Below are 18985 nucleotides of genomic sequence, written 5' to 3' on the forward strand. Positions count from 1 at the left end.
ATGCCAGCTCAAAATAGAAGCACGATTAAAGAAAGTGAGCTTCAACTTCAGCTATATGATGAATCATCTATATTTCCTCTTTGATCCTCCCTAGCTTCTACCTTATTGCTAAGGCTGGATGATTATTTGTTATTACTGTTGAGTCTTGCTTCACTGTCAACTCTCTATTCAAGATCTTTTGAGTTGGGAAAGCAACTATAATTATTTCAGCATAAAAATAAGGTAGGTAACCATTTCAGGAAATTCAACTTAACTATTTCTCCAGTCTAGATATTAATTACCTTTAGCAGCAAATTACCATTGTGCAACACTGCATTTCATTTTATGTGTGTTTGCCTTATTTTTAGAATCATATAACTTTCCAAAGAGATGTTCCTACCTATCCAATTGCTTTCTCCTTCTTCAGCCTCAACCTTGCCAACTGATTTAACACCAACTAATATCCTTTCTTCCAGGGCATATAGATCTAAAAGCACACTTTCTGACTTTTGTTGTTGAAGGTGCTATACCTGCAGGTAAAACTAAATGACCCACTAATAAGGTTTTATGAGCATTTTCACACTTTTCAAATGATTCAGCAAATGATAAAAATTTCTTACAGCCTAGGCCATGGTCTCTACCTGTCCTATGTGTCTAACAAAAGCAGAAAAGGACCCTTGTAAGTAGTAACTAAGGCACCACGTGCTTCATTTTAGTGCATAATCAGAGAAAATAGATTTACATCTTGACTTAATTTCTTTATAACAAATTAAAAGAAAGACATAAGAACTACTTATTTACAAGAACTGGTAACTTAAATGAAGCTAATTGGTTTAAAATTAGATTACAATGAGTTTTAATAAGATGTCCATACAATACCAATGATGATACTTGTTAAAATTATCTTGGCAGTACTATTAATACTGCTAAAGAGGGATGCAGATATTGTTGGCATGATATTCATGTTTTTATTTTTTATATAGCATTTAATATTATTTACCTTAAGGCATGATGAAAGTATTTATCAGCTAAATCATGTTTTAATCCAGGATCATATACTTGAAACATGAAAACAAAAATGAAATGCAAATCTCCTGAACCTCAATACTAAAAACCCTTTTTTAATAGAAACATACTTCCACCTTTTCCTCTTAAAAGCGAGGCTCTCTGTGTGTTTGTACATATACCAGTCACCAGAAGCCACCATGCCCTCTCATACTTACCCATGCTATGAAAATACTTCCAAAGTTCAAAAATAACCTACACTGGGCCCCAGTGCTTTAAACCAGATGACCTAAGCTAAACTTATCCGTCTGTGAAATAAGTGAAATCTCTTTTAAAAAATTTGGTGATTCTTTCCAAAATATAACCAAGCTCGTGGTGGATCTCCAGTTGCCTCCCAGAGGTCTGCAGCCACGCTGGGAAGCCTGTAGCCCATAAGTGTTGCAGGTCTCTGCTTCCCTTCAGGTCTTTTGCTCACAGCCTCTCTCTTCTCTTCAAATTGTTTGTCCATATTGTCCAAACTAATGGTTGGAACTTACAGTAATTGACCTGATAAATTGTGCATAGGTGGGAATGACCTGACTTATGGTCACCAATGGGTTTTAACCCTTTGGAGCATATTAGATAACTTACTTTTTAAATTGTGTCTTTTGTTTATTCTCTGCCTCTCCCTGTTAAAGTATGAGTGACATAAGACTGGGGATCCTATTCTGTGCTATTAAAAGATAAATCCCAAATATCCAGAACAGTTCTTGGCACATAGCAAATGCTCAATTTACTCTTTGTAACAAGAATGTAGGAGGGAAAAAGTATCCATGATAGTTCTAAGCAGCAGTACTTATCATAAAATTCTTGTTGAGTTCTCTGTATGTCTGACATTATTTTACATATCTTTTGGGCTTTTTTATTCTCCTTTTACAGATAAAAAAACTAGAGTTTGTAGAGGTGAACGTTATACCAGATAATACTGATATCAAGTGTGAGAGCCCCAACAAGTACAGACAGTTTTATCCCATAGGTCAGATTCTTATATACTAGAGCATACAATTTAAAGATAGTTTCTCTTTTATTTGAACCAAAAAGTAGTTCTAATGATGGAAATTTTAGGTTGAAGAAAAAGCAGAATGACATCTGCCATTCCAGAAAGGAAGGCATTTTTTCAGCAGAAAATTCTTGAATTATATTCTCTTACATGTTCCATCAAGGCAAGTCCATGTGAAGAAGCTTGGCATCCCATGAGAGTTGTCTTTTACTGTGCACAATAGGATCTGAACTTTCTCTGTTAGCCCCTCTCCCTGTCTTTTCAACCCACCTTCTTGATAAGAGATTGAGTAAACATCAATCATATGTGGCCAACCTTGTGCTTTATCAGGGCTAATTGGGAAGTGCAGAGATAAGCTGAGAGACAGATAAACACTGTTAAGGCAACTATCATCTTCTGAACCAGGATGGAAGGCTTGCATCAGAGGTAGTGCGGATGGGAAGGATGGCATCTTGGAGTTACAGACATAGAACTTGCCAAATATTTGGAGATAGAAAAAATGAGTGAGAGAAGACTCAAAAGTGACTGTGAGGGAAAAGTTCAAGCTGGCATGACTAACACGCAGATGGGATTAACAGAGGAACATAATGGAGAAATATATTTTCATGAAGTTTTCCTGAAATACTGTCAGATCACCACATGTAAGGCTGGAATAGGACATTTTCAGACAGGCAAAATCTCCAAGCAATGTAGCTTCTATGCTACCTTTGACAGGAAGCTTCTGACAGATGTACTCTGCCAACATGAGGGCATAGACCCCCAAAGTAGGCATGGGATCTGGGAAAGAGAAGCTATGGCCCAAGGTAGAGAAACAGAGAGAATCTCCTGGCTGACGAAACTGGCTTGTCCCAGGATGACAGCCGTGGGGTAGGCTGACACAATCCAGACTGGAGCAGGTTGGAAGACCTCTGGAGAGTTTTATTCACCAGGATAAACTTGATAAAAGACTAGATATATTTGTATATTTTGATCTCCAACAAGGAGAGAGTTCATTAATTGAATTAATGATTTATATATGGAAAATTAGAAATGAAAATATTAAATGTAGACTAATCAAAAAGTTACACCAGAAAGCAAAAGTAGTCAGTGGGGAACACATGTACATCTCCTTACTAATGTAAACATTAAGTGGTTCCCCAAGCACAAGGTTCTTCAATTTCAAGAATGGGAAAAGGAAAGGAGGAGGAAGTGGTGTCTGTGAAGGGGTAGAACTGGGAAATATAGACTAAATTCTCATTTTTCTTCACTGGCAAATCAAGAAGTTGTGACTAAAGTAAAATATTAAGAGGCATCCTAAATGTACTAAAGAGATGGAGGTAAAACAAAAGACTCAGATAAGTGTTGAGCATGTTGTCTCCTGGGTAAAAGAAAGGTTTTCTGTGTGGCGGGGTGGGGACCGGAGGCAGCGATGAAGGTCTACCTTTATAAAAAAAGTAACAAATTCTTACAGAATTGTTTGAAACTAAGGAAAAAAATCTCATGTCTGTAACTTCGATGTAGAAGAAAGCAACCCTTCCTGTAATATGTATAATCAGAAAAATGAGCGATTACACTCCATTTATGTATGATCTATCAAAATGTATAAATGCATTCCACTGTTTTGTACACTAATTAGAACAAATGAAATTTTAAAAAAAGACACTGACAAAAAAAAAAAAAAAAAAAAAAGCAACCCTAAACTTTGAAAGGAAGCAAAGGAGAAGGGATTTGTCTCAGCAAGGGTTAATTTTGAAGGAAAAAGAAAACTCAGGATAATGCAGGTAAGGTAAGCAGAAGTTGGGAAACTTCAGGGAATTTGATTTCTTTAACCAAGAAAAGAAGGAGCTCAAGTATCCTGCAGAAAAAGCAAATGAACATTAGAAAGTGGTTGGAATGTAACAGGGAACCATGAAGATATATATAAAAGGATTCCAAGTGCATTAATCAAACTGACCTTAAATAGCCTAAATTTGCAGAGTGTTCTGTCAGTATCAGTTTATAAGTGTTTCTAGAAAATGCAGTCTATTAATGAACATGGGCGCTTATTACAAGTGGGGAAATGGTGATGGTAAACTAAAGGAAGGAGGAGTTCTAGGTGGTTCCCAGTCACTGAGTAGCTAGAGTGGCAAATCAAGCCAGGTTTGGGAACACAGGGAGGGAGAAGAGATGAAGAAATCGGAAGTCAAAGAAAAAGAAAAGGGGAGAAGAGATGTCAAAGTCAGGGTTGCAGCATTTGAAATTGTGGAGAACTTCTTCAAGTGTCAGTGAGGTAAGCAGCTAGCATCAGGCAGGCAATAGTGACAGGTAACACTGACACATCACACAGGCAGCTAATCAGTCATAGAGGCCTGAGGTGCAAGGCAGAGATGGAGAACCACTTAGTGAACCAAGCAGAGTTGCAGCCATAACATGCTCACTAGTACTTGGTTCAGGTGAATTGCTCTGGATAAGTTGGCTACCCTGGAAATTGCCCTCAAGCATGTGGTGCTGGAAATGCATTACCATACTGTAAGCAGTCAATTAATCAAAGCATGTAACTTCTGAAACATGCAGATGAATTAGTAGGGAAAATTAAATCTGTTATATGATTTTTCTTAATGATTAGAGTGTATTCTAAGTAAACAGAAAAACAAATTGATTGCCAAAAACCATGTTAATGCCCTTCTAATTCACAAGGGTTAAGCACATAAAAATCAGGATATTGAAAGTTAAGGTTCTCATAGAAACATTAATTTAACAAAATTATGCATACTGAGTGTGGGAGGTTTGTATTTTAGAGCATAAAAGCAGTGGAAAATACTGCAGAATGCAGCTCAGTTAAACTAAATACAATAACAAATTCAGGGGAAAGACATTAAACATGATTATAGAAAAAAATTGTTTTGCAACCCCCAAAGAAGGATTGTAAAACTTAATTTTAGAAAATAATGCCTTCAAATTTTTTAAAATGTTTTTTAATAGGAATTATTTTTTCTCCAAAATCAATTTTCCTACTACCTCGTACATCCTGACAACAGTTTATGCCTCTCATCTGCAGTTTAGATTTGATCCTAATAGATCAAAAAGAGAACTAACTGGTTATTTTCATGACCTAGTTGATCAAGATTTCAAATTCAGAGAATAAAAATAATATGTAGGGATTTAAAATACTTTTTTGTTTAGTGTAGAGACAATATGGAAAAGATTGAAATATGAGGAAGCCTGCCAATGTGCCACCTTACTTCTATATTTGCCCTCTGTATATTTCTGCATACTTATTTGCATGTATGCATTATGTAAATTCCAATCTGCCCTTACAAAATTTCCTAGGTAGTTAGCAGAGAAAAAGAAAGGAAGAAGCTTAGGACATGGTCAGCCTTTAACATCTCTATTTCTGTTTCTGCCTCATCAGCTGGATAGAAGGGAAGGAAAGCCATGCTCTCCAGGAAAGCTGGACTAGCCACAGACTGAGCAACCTATGGTCTTGTTATATTGGCCCTCAGTACCTTCATTTCCTGTGTAAGGGATGTAGGAAGCAGAGGCAGCGGCAGCAGGTAGTAAACCCTGGGAAGAGGTTACCTCAAAATTCAGTCAGAATTAGGCATAATGAAGGAAGAAATGAAGGCCATGTAAGCAGGTATTAGAAAGACGGTACTGAGATTCCATCTCACTCTGGTTAGAATGGCAATCATCAAGAATACGAATAATAATAAATGCTGAGGATGTAGGGGGAAAGGAACAAACACTTAAATACTGTTGAGATGTAAATTAGTATAGCCACTATGGAAATCAGTAAGGAGCTTCCTCAAAAGACTAGGGATGTATCCACCATATGACTCAGCTGTACTGTTCCTTGATATTTACCCTAAAGAGTTAGAAATCAGCATACTGTGATTCATGCACAGCCCCAGTACAACTCACAATAACCAAGTTATGGAACCAGCCTAGGTGTCTTTCAACAGATGAATAAATGAAGAAAATCTGGCATATGTATATACATATATATATACATATATACATACACATACAAATATATGTATACACACACAATAGAATTTTATTCACTTACAAAGAAGAATGAAATTATGTCATTTGCAGGAAAAAGGATGGATCTGGAGAACACATTTTAAATGAAATAAACCAGAATCAGAAAGGCAAGGGTTGTGTATTTTCTCACACACGAAGGTTAGAGAGGAAAAAAGAAAAAAAAAAAAAAAGGAATCTCATGAAAATAGAATGGAGAGTAGTAAAGTAAAAGATGGGATAGGGAGAGGGAGGAAAAGAGAGAAGGGGGTAGCTACTGGGTAATTAAATTGACCAAATTATGTGCATGTGTGCTACAATAAATTTCACTATTATGTAGAACTATAATGTAACAATAAAAGAAAGCCAAATGGAGTCAAAGAAAGTTTTCCTGTTAAATTAGATATTATAATCCCAAAAGCAAGATAAGCCAATCCCCAAAAACCAAAGGCCAAATGTTTTCTCCAATAAGTGGATACTAATACATTAACAAGGGTGGGGTAAAGGAAGAATGGAGGAACTTTGGATTATGCAGAGGGAAATGAGGGGAGGGGAAGGAGCAGGGGGTGGAAAAGATGGTGGAATAAGACAGACATCATTACCCTATGTATATGTGTGATTGCACAAATGTTGTGATTCTACATCATGTACACCCAGAGAAATGAAAAGTTGTACTCCATTTGTGTACAATGAATCAAAATGCTTTCTGCTGTCATGTATAACTAAATAGAACCAACAAAAAGAAAAATATTATTATAGTTATAATCACTAATGCAATTTTCATTATTACTCAGTTTCATTTATCAAATTTTAAGTAATGGTCAAGATTTTTTTGACCCTTAAAACCAATATAAGTTATTGTAGGTATAAAATTAACAAATAGTCCCCCCAAAAGAAAGCAGCTCATGAAAATATAAACTAACATTTTACTGAGATGTATTTTCCATTGTATTTTATGTCATAGCACAGCAATCTGTAGAACAATAGAGGTCCATTCATGGGAGTGAAATATGTAAATTCCTGAGCTTGCAAACTCCTGGGCCACTATTCAAACCACCTCTTCAAAAAGGGCACAATGGTCTGCAGTTTTCTCTGAAAAAATTCTATGCAGCTACATTCCATGGCAATGAACTCTTTATAAAAGCTTGATGAAGAAAAATGCTTTGTATGTTTACTTTCATCTTTACCCCCTGCTATTTTCTGTTGCCAAATAAACAGAAGGACAAACACAAACTGCCAACTAACAGGATGTACAAACAAGTGTTATTGAATATTCAGAAGTATGGTGGTATTTCAAAAGTTCAGCAACAGACCACTTAGAGGCTTTCTTTTGTTTTTAATTTTCCTTATTCAGGCACCACAAGGCCACATAAGGAGGGTGAGGTCCCTGGGGTGGACTACATTTTCATCACCGTTGAAGATTTTATGGAATTGGAGAAAAGTGGTGCTCTCCTAGAAAGTGGGACTTATGAAGGTAAGCATTACTGCCTTGCAAAACCTATTCATTGTTGCAGCACATTTTTTTTGTCCATTTGATTAAAGCATGTCAGGGCACCAGGTTACCAATGTGCTGTTCCTTTTGGTTTGGGCACTTCAACAAGATAACTTTAGAGAAAGTTGAAATACATCTGAATTCTACTTTAAGATGCAGAGAGAAACATGTGGGTATACATCCACTGAAGATTCTTATGATCATCTCCTGGGGCTAAAGTGTGATGTTCTAGGAAAAAAAAAAAAAAAAATGTTTTTAACTCTAGGTGGCATCTAAAGGAGGGCAGGGCTCTGTGTCTACTTGGCTTTCTCAAGTTTCTCCACAACACAGGCCTTAAATTGCGTTCCAAGCACAATGACAGGGTAGGAAAATATGATCCGTAGATGAATTTCAGACTTATGCAATAGCAAGTCTCCTTTGGTACCTGAGTCAAATATGAAGAAGAATTGAAATCAGAACCGTGAACTTGAGACGTACTTTTCAGTGGAAAGAGCACTACCGTAAACGAGCCAGAATCTGCCTCAGCTCCAAACCTGGCTTCACAGGACCGTGTTTGTTGTTGTACAGGCATCTAGTTTTTGTCTAATGAAACTATGTATCTGTGCTGTGCATTAGAATTTTTTTCATTAGTTAACTATTTTTATTTGTTCTAATTAGTTATATATGACAGTAGAATGCACTTATGCACTTTGATTCATCATACATAAATGGAGTATAATTTCTCATTTTTCTGGTTATACTTGATGTAGAATCACACCAGTCATGCAGTCATATATATATACATAGGGTAATAAGGTCTGATTCATTCTACTATCCTTCCTGCCCCAAGACCCCCTCCCCTCCCCTCTTCTCTCCCCTCTACCTAAACTAAAGTAACTCTATTCTTTCCTAGTCTGCTCCCCCTTTTTGTGAATTAGCATCTGCATATCAGAGGGATTGACTTATTTCACTTAGCATGATATTCTCCAGCTCCATCCATTTACCAGCAAATGTCATAATTTCATTCTTCTTTAAGGTTGAGTAATTTTTAAATAACTAAAAAAGAAAATAATGCCTTTAGTTCCTACTTCATGGTTATTATATATGTAGAGTATTTGTACATATACCAAGTCCAAAGATGAATCTAGTTTTAATGAATTGCAATTAATAGTGAGTGATAGGAGGAACAAAACTCATATATGTGACTGCTTATTAACCCACTCTGCATCTGAACTCCACCAACCATCATCAGGTAAACTGAGTTTGCCATGTTAACAATGTAGTCCACTTCTTCTTCCTTCACTTTCTTAGTTACATGGTTCAATGGCTATAGTTATTCAAGAACTCTGTATTTTGAGGTTGTTAAAAGTATTCAATTTTCTTCCATTACTTAGCATTCCTCAGGCAACTTAGGCTGATACCATTTGGCTACTTCCACATTTCCAGGAAAAGGCACAAATATTTAGGGGATTATTTAATGCATTAGATCAGTATTTTCTTCATATTGTCAAGAATGAAATGTAGTAGAAATTGGTTGAAAACATTTTAAATAAACTTCCTTGATAATAGACAGCCACCTTAAACTATATATGAAAAATGCTATCAGTGCAAATCATAGAAAATAATTATGTCAAATAATTCAAAGTAAATAAACCTTAAGTTTTATAGAATATATTCCTATGGACTTTGTGACATTTAGTCACAGCCATTAGTTTGCATTTATGCTAATGGTAATGTATTTAATTACCTTATTTAAATATCATTTTTTATGTAGTGAACAACCAATGACATAACATATATGATCATTTCAAGAGTAGCAATATGGCTTTTCTTTTTGTTTATAAAAATAAAGAGTTTACACAAATTGTATTAAAGATGAAAAAAATTAAGCCAGATGTTCGTGTTAAGTTTTCATTGTTCTTATAATATAGTCAATATCATGAAATTTAATACCAGTATTTCTAAATGTAGTTTATACTACATTTTAGGATCCAATTAATTTTTGAGGGAAATATCCAGAAACTATCCAAACATAACCAAGTTTTGTCAACCAGATGTCTGGCTGATTCTTCTTCAGAATCTTTTCTGCACTGAGAGTATAGTTTGCTTCCAACATGTTCATCATCCCAGAGGACACAGAACAGTTGAACAGTAAGACTGATTTCATGTGTGACATTGTCAGGGGTTTCAATACCATTGTTTACAAATACGAAGTGTATACATGAATAAATACAAATCTGTTTTCTAAAATCACATAATCAACCAGGTGGATACCTAGAGAACATTCTCAAATCTCAAGATCTGCAGATTTTCTTGTAACTATAGATAAGGAATCAATGAGATGCACCTTCTAATAAAAGTCACTGCATTTCCACCGGATTAGTCGTAAGCTGTAGACAGGGCTACCGCTTAATGTGAGCTACCCCTTGAGGACACCTAGGAGATGCCCCTTCTGCTGTTGGTACTTTCAGAATGTATAAGGTAATAATGATGTGCTCCTTGACTAGAAAACAAAGACCTGAGAGCTTTTATATTTGTCAAGCTTTCACAGTATCAGTCTCTCATAAGGTTTCTTTAATAAAGTCTGCTTCTCTATATTATTTGTTTTCCCTTTTGCCCTCTTTGGGTCATTGCTCCCTTCCCCTCTTTGCTTCTGTATTCTTTAGAGCTCTTGGCCAGACTACAAAAAGTCATCTTTGGTATTCTGTGAATACAGTCAAGAAAATAAGAGGGAATTGAGTTATTCTTAGCATCAAGGTTACAGACCTTCTGTTAACCATGTAGGGTCCTTAGGCCTGAAAGGAGCCTCCAAATCCAATCTGCAAACCGGCATAGCAAGGCCTCTAATGCAGCTGAAGGAAGAGAGAGAACTCCTGTTTCTTCTCAACCATAAATAGGTGCTTTCTCAACTGGGTGATTTCTTGCCAGAGATATTGAGACATACTTCATCTTTTTAAAAATAACAAAGATCAAAGAAATCCTCTAGAAAACATCTGATAAATTTAGCTGTGCATCATTAAGAAATCCAATTTCTCTTGTTTTTTTTTTTTTTTTTTTTTTTCACCCCCCACCTCTTGGTTTGAGAACAAGGAACGCCCACCTATAAAATAATTGTGAAGGAAAAAAATGTGTTCTTTTAATGTGTTTCACATATGCATACATATTTGGTTCATTGTCACTGGTTCTGGTTTTAAAGTTGGTGGATAGATAAAACTAAAATGGAACTTGTCCATTATTTATTGATTAGAAATCAAATGGACTGTTGTGAATTGCCTCTTGAAAACTGGGTCAAAGACCTTTCTCCAAAAGCACACTTCTGTTAGGTCTGGAGCCTGCAAGGCGGCCATCTACAGTTATGCCACATAGCCTGAGGCAGGATTTTAGTTGATGCTTAAAAGCCTTTCTTCATGTCCCACCACCCCCAACTCTGAATGTCTCCTCTCAATTTACTGAATGGTCTTACATAAAAAATTCCCAGGAGAGCTTGGCTGGAAGTGATGACCATTAGGTGTTGGGGAAGGAATGCTACTTCATGACCTGGATGATATCATCCTCAACTCTGCATATTGAGTCAGGATTAACATTAAGTTAATTAATCATATTATTTATAAATCTATTAATAATCTAGTATTGATTAATAGAACAAAACCCAGTAGGGAACTTGACATATTTTAAGTACATGTTACGCACGCACCTTTATATTAGGATTTAAGTCACAGGCTTTGTGTGAAACACAAACCACAGAATTTTTTGGATGAATTCAGATCATTCCTCTGGAATTAAGGTCACAGACAGGTATAGGTGAGACACCAAGAGGTGGAATTAAATGAGTAGATCTGACGGTCTATGAAAATGATTCTTTAAGAACTGTCCAAAGTGCTGAATTGTCCAGGGCTCTACACCAGAGAATCCTGCCTGAGCTACTTCTTCCAATAGTCTGGAATGTGACATTCATGGTTGTACTCATCAGTCAGACCAGTTGCCTCTGTCTGTTTCTGAATGTCATCATTAACTATCTCTTTGTTCCTTGAGCTGTGCCTTGACTGGTTTCACTTAATTCACATATTGAGATTATCCAGTCATGTTCCACAGCAGTCTTCCCATTTTAACACCTACTTCAGTAGTTTTTTGTGCCTTTCAAATAAAATAAAACCATTCTTTTATTTATAGGAAAGATCATCAGTCCTAAAATTAAATGTTTCATTTAAGTGGACATAAGCCCATTGTGAAACACTCTCCATTTTTTAAAGAGCCAAATCCAGTCCAGCAGGTTTTGGGGGCATCTGACATAATACATTGCAACTATGAACTCCACCCTTACCTTAATTCCGTGGTTTTCCAGTCACAGACCCTAATATGTTCAGAGACTTGAGCCTAGCACAGAAATTAGTTTCTTTAACAATTCGTTAACAGGACTGTAAAATTCAACTTTCTCACATCTATGCAAAAAGGAGTGTCGTACTTTCTGAATCACATTCAAATGTAAGTATTAAGTAGAAATAATTTTCTAGGAAAATAAAGCATTCCAAAGATGAGAGAAGAGATTTGAAAACTTTTACACAGATATATTTTATTTTACTAACTAAAATCAATATTGGCTTTTTTTAGCATGACATCCATACATTTATTATTGAAATTCTGAATCTCTAATCTCAATCAAAATAGTATTAGGTGATACAAAGATGTCTAAGTCAATGAAAATCATTACTGACGCCATATATGATCTTGAGAAAAAGCACTCTTCTATTAGTCCAGATTCTACCCACTCAAATGTAAACAATATTTCCTAAAGGATAGATCAATCTTTAAATTTATGCAAAGATTTTTGTCATTCCAGGAGACTAGAATGAGATAAAATTTTGTTTTCCCCTTTCCCTTGTAACCTATTTCAAGGAAGAAATTTACCATGTTCGTAATAACCTGCACAAGAGCAGTGGATTTTGTAGAGCTTGTGGTTAAAATGGTCCAGCTGTTGTTACCTGTTGAGGTTAGAACATTATTTCTCTCGTTACCATTTGATACTTGATTCTTTTCCTTTTTTTTTTCTTTTTTCCTTTTTTTGGGGCAGAATGGGTGGGTGGGTAGGGTGCACATAATTCCTCTTGTGGAAGACTCTAGGCTGTGAGTTTTTTTTTTTTTTAATTTTAATTAAAAATCATAAATATACATAGGGCAATGTTGTTTGATTCATTGTTATTTTTTCCCTTCCCCCCTCCCCTCCCACCCCTCTTTTCCCTCTATACATTCCTTTCTTCCTCCATTCTTACCACCCGCCTTATCCCTAACCCTAAACCTAACCCTAACCTTAACACTAACCCCTCCTACCCACCCCATATGTCCTCATCTGCTTATCAGCGAGATCATTCGTCCTTTAGTTTTTTGAGATTGGCTTATCTCACTTAGCATGATATCCTCCAATTTCATCCATTTGCCTGCGAATGCCATAATTTTGTCATTCCTCATGGCGGAGTAATATTCCATTGTATATATGTGCCACAGTTTCTTTATCCACTCATCAACTGAAGGGCATCTGCGTTGGTTCCACAATTTGGCTATAGTGAATTGAGCAGCTATGAACACTGATGTGGCTGTATCTCTGTAGTATGCTGATTTTAAGTCCTTTGGGTATAGGCCAAGGAGTGAGATAGCTGGGTCAAATGGAGGGTCCATTCCAAGTTTTCTAAGGAATCTCCACACCGCTTTCCAGAGTGGCTGCACTAGTTTGCAACCCCACCAGCTATGTATGAGCGTACCTTTTCCCCCACATCCTCGCCAACACCTATTGTTGCTTATATTCTTGATAATCGCCATTCTAATTGGGGTGAGATAAAATCTTAAGGTAGTTTTGATTTGCATTTCTCTTATTACTAGAGATGTTGAACATTTTTTCATATATCTGTTGATTGCTTGTACATCTTCTTCTGTGAAGTGTCTGTTCATTTCCTTAGCCCATTTGTTGATTGGATTATATGTATTCTTGGTGTAGAGTTTTTTGAGTTCTTTATAGATTCGGGATATTAGCGCTCTATCTGAAGTTTGAGTGGCAAAGATATTCTCCCACTCTGTAGGCTCTCTCTTCACATTACTGATAGTTTCCTTTGCTGAGAGAAAGCTTTTTAGTTTGAATTTATCACAGTTGTTGATTCTTGCTTTTATTTCTTGGGCTATGGGAGTCCTGTTGAGGAAGTCTGCTCCTAAGCCAACAAGTTGAAGGTTTGGACCTACTTTTTCTTCTATAAGATGCAGGGTCTCTGGTCTGATTCCGAGGTCCTTGATCCATTGTGAGTTCAGTTTTGTGCAGGGTGAGAGATATGCGTTTAGTTTCATTCTGTTGCATATGGTTTTCCAGTTTTCCCAGAACCATTTGTTAAAGAGGATATCTTTTCTCCATTGCATATTTTTGGCCCCTTTGTCTAGTATGAGAAAATTGTATTTATTTGGGTTTGTGTCCGTGTCCTCTATTCTGTACCATTGATCTGCCTGTCTATTTTGGTACCAATACAATGCCGTTTTTGTTACTATTGCTTTGTAATAGAGTTGAAGATTTGGTATTGTGATACCCCCTGCTTCGTTCTTTCTACTGAGGATTGCTTTAGCTATTCTGGGTTTCTTATTCTTCCAGATGAATTTCATAATTGCTTGCTCTATTTCTGTAAGGTACATCATTGGGATTTTAATTGGAATTGCATTGAATCTATATAGCACTTTTGGTAGTATGGCCATTTTGACAATATTAATTCTTCCTATTCATGAACATGGGAGATCTTTCCATCTTCTAAGATTTTCTTTAATTTCTTTCTTTAGTGTTCTGTAGTTCTCATTGTAGAGGTCTTTCACCTCTTTTGTGAGATTGATTCCCAAGTATTTTATTTTTTTTGATGCTATTGTGAATGGGGTAGTTTTCCTAATTTCTCTTTATGAAGATTCATCACTTATGTATAGAAATGCATTGGATTTATGAGCATTGATCTTGTAACCTGCTACTTTACTGGATTCACTTATGAGTTCTAAGAGTTTTCTGGTGGAATTTCCAGTTTCCTCTAAATATATAATCATGTCATCAGCGAAAAGGGATAGTTTGAGTTCCTCTTTTCCAATTCGTATCCCTTTAATTTCTTTGGTTTGTCTAATTGCTCTGGCTAGAGTCTCAAGAACAATGTTGAATAGAAGTGGTGAAAGAGGGCATCCCTGCCTTGTTCCAGTTTTTAGGGGGAATGCTTTCAGTTTTTCACCATTTAGAATGATATTGGCCATGGGCTTAGCATAGATGGCCTGCACAATGTTAAGGAATGATCCCACTACCCCAATTTTTTCTAGTGTTTTGAGCATGAAGGGATGCTGTATTTTATCAAATGCTTTCTCTGCATCTATTGAAATAATCATGTGATTCTTAACTTTTAGTCTGTTGATATGGTGAATGACATTTATTGATTTCCGAATGTTGAACCAACCTTGCATCCCTGGGATAAAACCCACTTGATCATGGTGCACTATCTTTTTAATATATTTTTGTGTGCGATTTGCTAAAATTTTGTTGAGAATTTTTGCGTCGATGTGCATTAAGGATATTGGTCTGAAATTTTCTTTCCTCGGTGTATCTCTGTCTGGTTTAGATATCAGGGTGATATTGGCTTCATAGAATGAGTTTGGGAGGGTTCCCTCCTCTTCTATTTTATGGAATACTTGGAGAAGTATTGGAATGAGCTCTTCTTTAAAGGTTTTGTAGAACTCGGCTGAGAACCCATCTGGCCCCGGACTTTTCTTTGTTGGTAGGCTTTTGACGACCTCTTCTATTTCATTGCTTGTAATTGATTTATTTAAGTTGTGTATGTCTTCCTCGTTCAGTTTAGGTAATTCATATGTCTCTAGAAACTCATTGATGTCTTCGAGGTTTTCTGTTTTGTTGGAGTATAGATTTTCAAAATAGCTTCTAATTATGTTTTGTATTTCACTCGTGTCTGTTGTGATATTTCCTTGTTCATTCCGAATTTTAGTAATTTGAGTTTTCTCCCTCTTTCTCTTTGTTAGCGTGGCTAAGGGTTTATCAATTTTGTTTATTTTTTCAAAGAACCAACTATTTATTTTGTTAATTTTTCCGATTGCTTCTTTTGTTTCAATTTCGTTGATTTCGGCTCTGATTTTAACTATTTCCTGTCTTCTACTACTTTTGGTGTTGGTCTGCTCTTCTTTTTCTAGGGCTTTGAGCTGTAGTGTTAAGTCCTTTATTTGTTGATTTCTACTTCTTTTGTTGAATGCGCCCCATGAAATAAATCTTCCTCTCAGTACTGCTTTCATAGTGTCCCAGAGATTTTGATATGATGTGTCTTTGTTCTCATTTACTTCTAAGAATTTTTTAATTTCCCTCCTGATGTCTTCTGTTATCCATTCATCGTATAATAGTGTATTATTTAATCTCCAAGTATTGGAGAAGTTTCTGTTTTTTATTCTGTCATTTATTTCTAATTTCAGTCCATTATGATCTGATAGAGTACAAGGTAGTATCTCTATCTTCTTGTATTTGCTAACAGTAGCTTTGTGGCATAAAACATGGTCTATTTTAGAGAGGGATCCATGTGCTGCTGAGAAGAAAGTGTATTCGTTCTTTGTTGGGTGGTATATTCTATATAAGTTGGTTAAGTCTAAATTGTTCATTGTGTTATTGAGATCTATGGTTTCTTTATTCAATTTTTGTTTGGACGATCTATCCAGCGGTGAGAGAGGTGTGTTAAAATCACCTAGTATTATTGTGTTGTGGTCTATTTGATTTCTGGAATTGAGAAGTATTTGTTTGACATACATGGATGAGCCAATGTTCGGGGCATAGATATTTATGATTGTTATGTCTTGCTGATTTATGCTTCCCTTAAGCAGTATGTAATGTCCTTCTTTATCCCTTCTGACAAGTTTTGGCTTGAAGTCCACATTATCTGAAATGAGGATGGATACTCCAGCTTTTTTGCTGTGTCCGTGTGCATGGTATGTTTTTACCCATCCTTTCACCTTTAGTCTATGGGTATCTCTTTCTATGAGATGGGTCTCTTGCAGGCAGCATATTGTTGGATTTTTCTTTTTAATCCAGTCTGCCAGTCTATGTCTTTTGATTGATGAGTTCAGGCCATTAACATTCACAGTTGTTATTGTGATATGATTTGTATTCCTAGTCATTGGACTCATTTTTGTTTTTTGACATGATTTGGTTTCTCCTTTATTTGGCTATTCCTTTAGGGTAGTTCCTCCCTTTGCTGATTTACATCGTTGTTTTTCATCTCTTCCTCATGGAATATTTTGCTGAGAATGTTCTGTAATGGCAGCTTTCTTTTAGTAAATTCCTTTAGCTTTTCTTTATCGTGGAAGGATTTTATCTCATCGTCAAATCTGAAAGTAAGTTTTGCTGGGTATAAAATTCTTGGTTGGCATCCATTTTCTTTCAGGGCTTGGTAAATGTTGTTCCAGGCCCTTCTAGCTTTTAGGGTCTGGACTAAAAAATCTGCTGATATTCTTATTGGTTTCCCCCTGAATGTAATTTGGTTCTTTTCTCTTGCGGCCTTTAAAATTCTGTCTTTATTTTGAATGTTAGGTATTTTCATAATAATGTGCGTTGGTGTAGGTTTGTTGTAATTTTGCATATTTGGAGTCTTATAAGCCTCTTGTACTGGTTTTCCATTTCATTCTTGAGATTTGTGAAATTTCCTGATATTATTTCATTGAATAGATTGTTCATTCCTTTGGTTTGTTTCTCTAAGCCTTCCTTAATCCCAATAATTCTTAAATTTGGCCTCTTCATGATATCCCATAATTCTTGTAGATTCTGTTCATGATTTCTTACCATCTTCTCTGTTTGGTCAACCTTGTTTTCAAGATTAAATATTTTGTCTTCAATATCAGAGGTTCTGTCTTCCAGGTGATCTATTCTATTGTTTATGCTTTCTATGGTGTTTTTAACTTGGTTCATTTTTTCCTTCATTTCAAGGATTTCCGTTTGGTTTTTTTTCAGTATCTCTAACTCTTTATTGAAGTGCTCTTTTGCTTCCCTTATTTGCTCTTTTATCTGTTGATTAGTGCGTTCATTTAGGGCCTGCATTTGTTCTTTCATCTCCTCATTTGCTTCCCTGATTGTTTTAGTTATGTACATTCTGAACTCCCTTTCAGACATTTCTTCTGCTGTGCTGTCATTGGGTTTTATTGATATAGTATCTAGGTTTGTTTCGGACATTTTCTTCCCTTGTTTTCTCATATTGGTCAGATGTCAATGGGACTCTGTGATATTGTAGATTTCCTCTATTGGCTTATAGTGACCCTGTAGATTTCCAGTGTATCACCTACCAGCCTTCAGTAGCCAGAAGTCTTGTATTAATTTGATAATGCAGTGCTTCCGAAGAACGCTGCCCCTAGCCCACTACTGGTTCTAGGAAGAGAGACCTGGAGAGGTCTCTTGTTGCCCATCCCTGGTCCCAGAGGCTGGTTGTAGGTCGGAGGTCTCCACTGGCTTGGGGACTTGTGGCTGGCTCTGTGTAGACAGGCTCTCACTGGGCGGTTTGCCCCAAGAAGCTAGCCTAGAGAGGCGCTTCCCGCCAGTGGGGGGCTGGACTGCTTGGGGAAGTCCCTGGTGCCCTGTGCTGGTCACTGAAGCAACCTGTGGGCAGGCCGGAGGTGGCAGCGGGGCTGGCCGGAGCTGGCCAGGGCGGGCTGGAGCTGGCCGCGCTTCTTCTGTGCAGAAGGGCTCTCACTGGGGGGCCTGTTCCAAGAGGCTGGAGGATCTGTCCCTGTGGGCGGAGCCCACCGCCATACTGCACAGAGCTGCCTGAGGGAGACGCGATCTGCCCTGTCCTACTCTAATAAGCCACTCGAATCCTGGCCTGCCACCCAGCTGAGCTTCGCTGGGTGGGGGAGACTCATCCTGTGGTTCTATCTTAGTCCGAGTCTCTCAATGCCTCCCCTTCTTGAATCCTGGGTTCTGGGGCGACTAGAGATGCAGTCACCCTCTAGTCCGCCATCTTGGATTGCCCCGTGGAAAAAGTCTGCAGCTGGAGTGGGACAATGCTGCCTGGAGAGGTCTCTGGCTGCCCAGCCCTGGTCCCAGAAGCCGCTTGTGTATGGGATGTCTCCGCCTGCTTGGGGACCCGTGGTTGGCTCTGCGTCAGGAGGCTCTCACTGGGCTAGGCTGTGAGTTTGAGTGAGCATTTTAGGAACACTGGAGAGTTACCCATAAAGCTCATTATTTGATGATGAGAGGGACACAGTAAGCCCTTCCCCCACTCGGGGATTTTATAATGCTAGTTGTTTGTATTTCTTTGGTAAGCGATTCAATTTGTGTTCAGAGCTACTGTGATTTTTGCCTGCTGCTTTGCTCCTGTGTAACACTGCAAGTGTCATCATGTATTAAAATTTGACAAAATTCTCTTTGGGTTTGGGATTTTTGTAAGCCCCGTCTTCTTAAAATATGTAATGTAAATGTCTACTTCTACATACTCGTTCTCCCAAAAGAGAGTGGGAGGAATGACCCAAGAAAT

At 37.1% G+C, this 18985-nt stretch overlaps 1 protein-coding gene across 9 annotated transcripts in view; it reads left to right on the plus strand.

The window, feature by feature from the left end:
• Positions 1-18985, plus strand: part of MAGI2 (membrane associated guanylate kinase, WW and PDZ domain containing 2) — a 1317383-nt gene that overhangs the window by 765771 nt on the left and 532627 nt on the right. For all 9 annotated transcript variants that reach the window (XM_079150214.1, XM_079150216.1, XM_079150215.1 and 6 more), the window contains one exon: positions 7359-7478. In XM_079150214.1, the coding sequence (XP_079006340.1) occupies positions 7359-7478 (120 nt within the window). The remainder of the gene's footprint in view (positions 1-7358; positions 7479-18985) is intronic.

The sequence above is a fragment of the Sciurus vulgaris genome, assembly GCF_902686455.1.
Source record: "Sciurus vulgaris genome assembly, chromosome: 8".
Taxonomy (NCBI): Eukaryota; Metazoa; Chordata; class Mammalia; order Rodentia; family Sciuridae; genus Sciurus; species Sciurus vulgaris.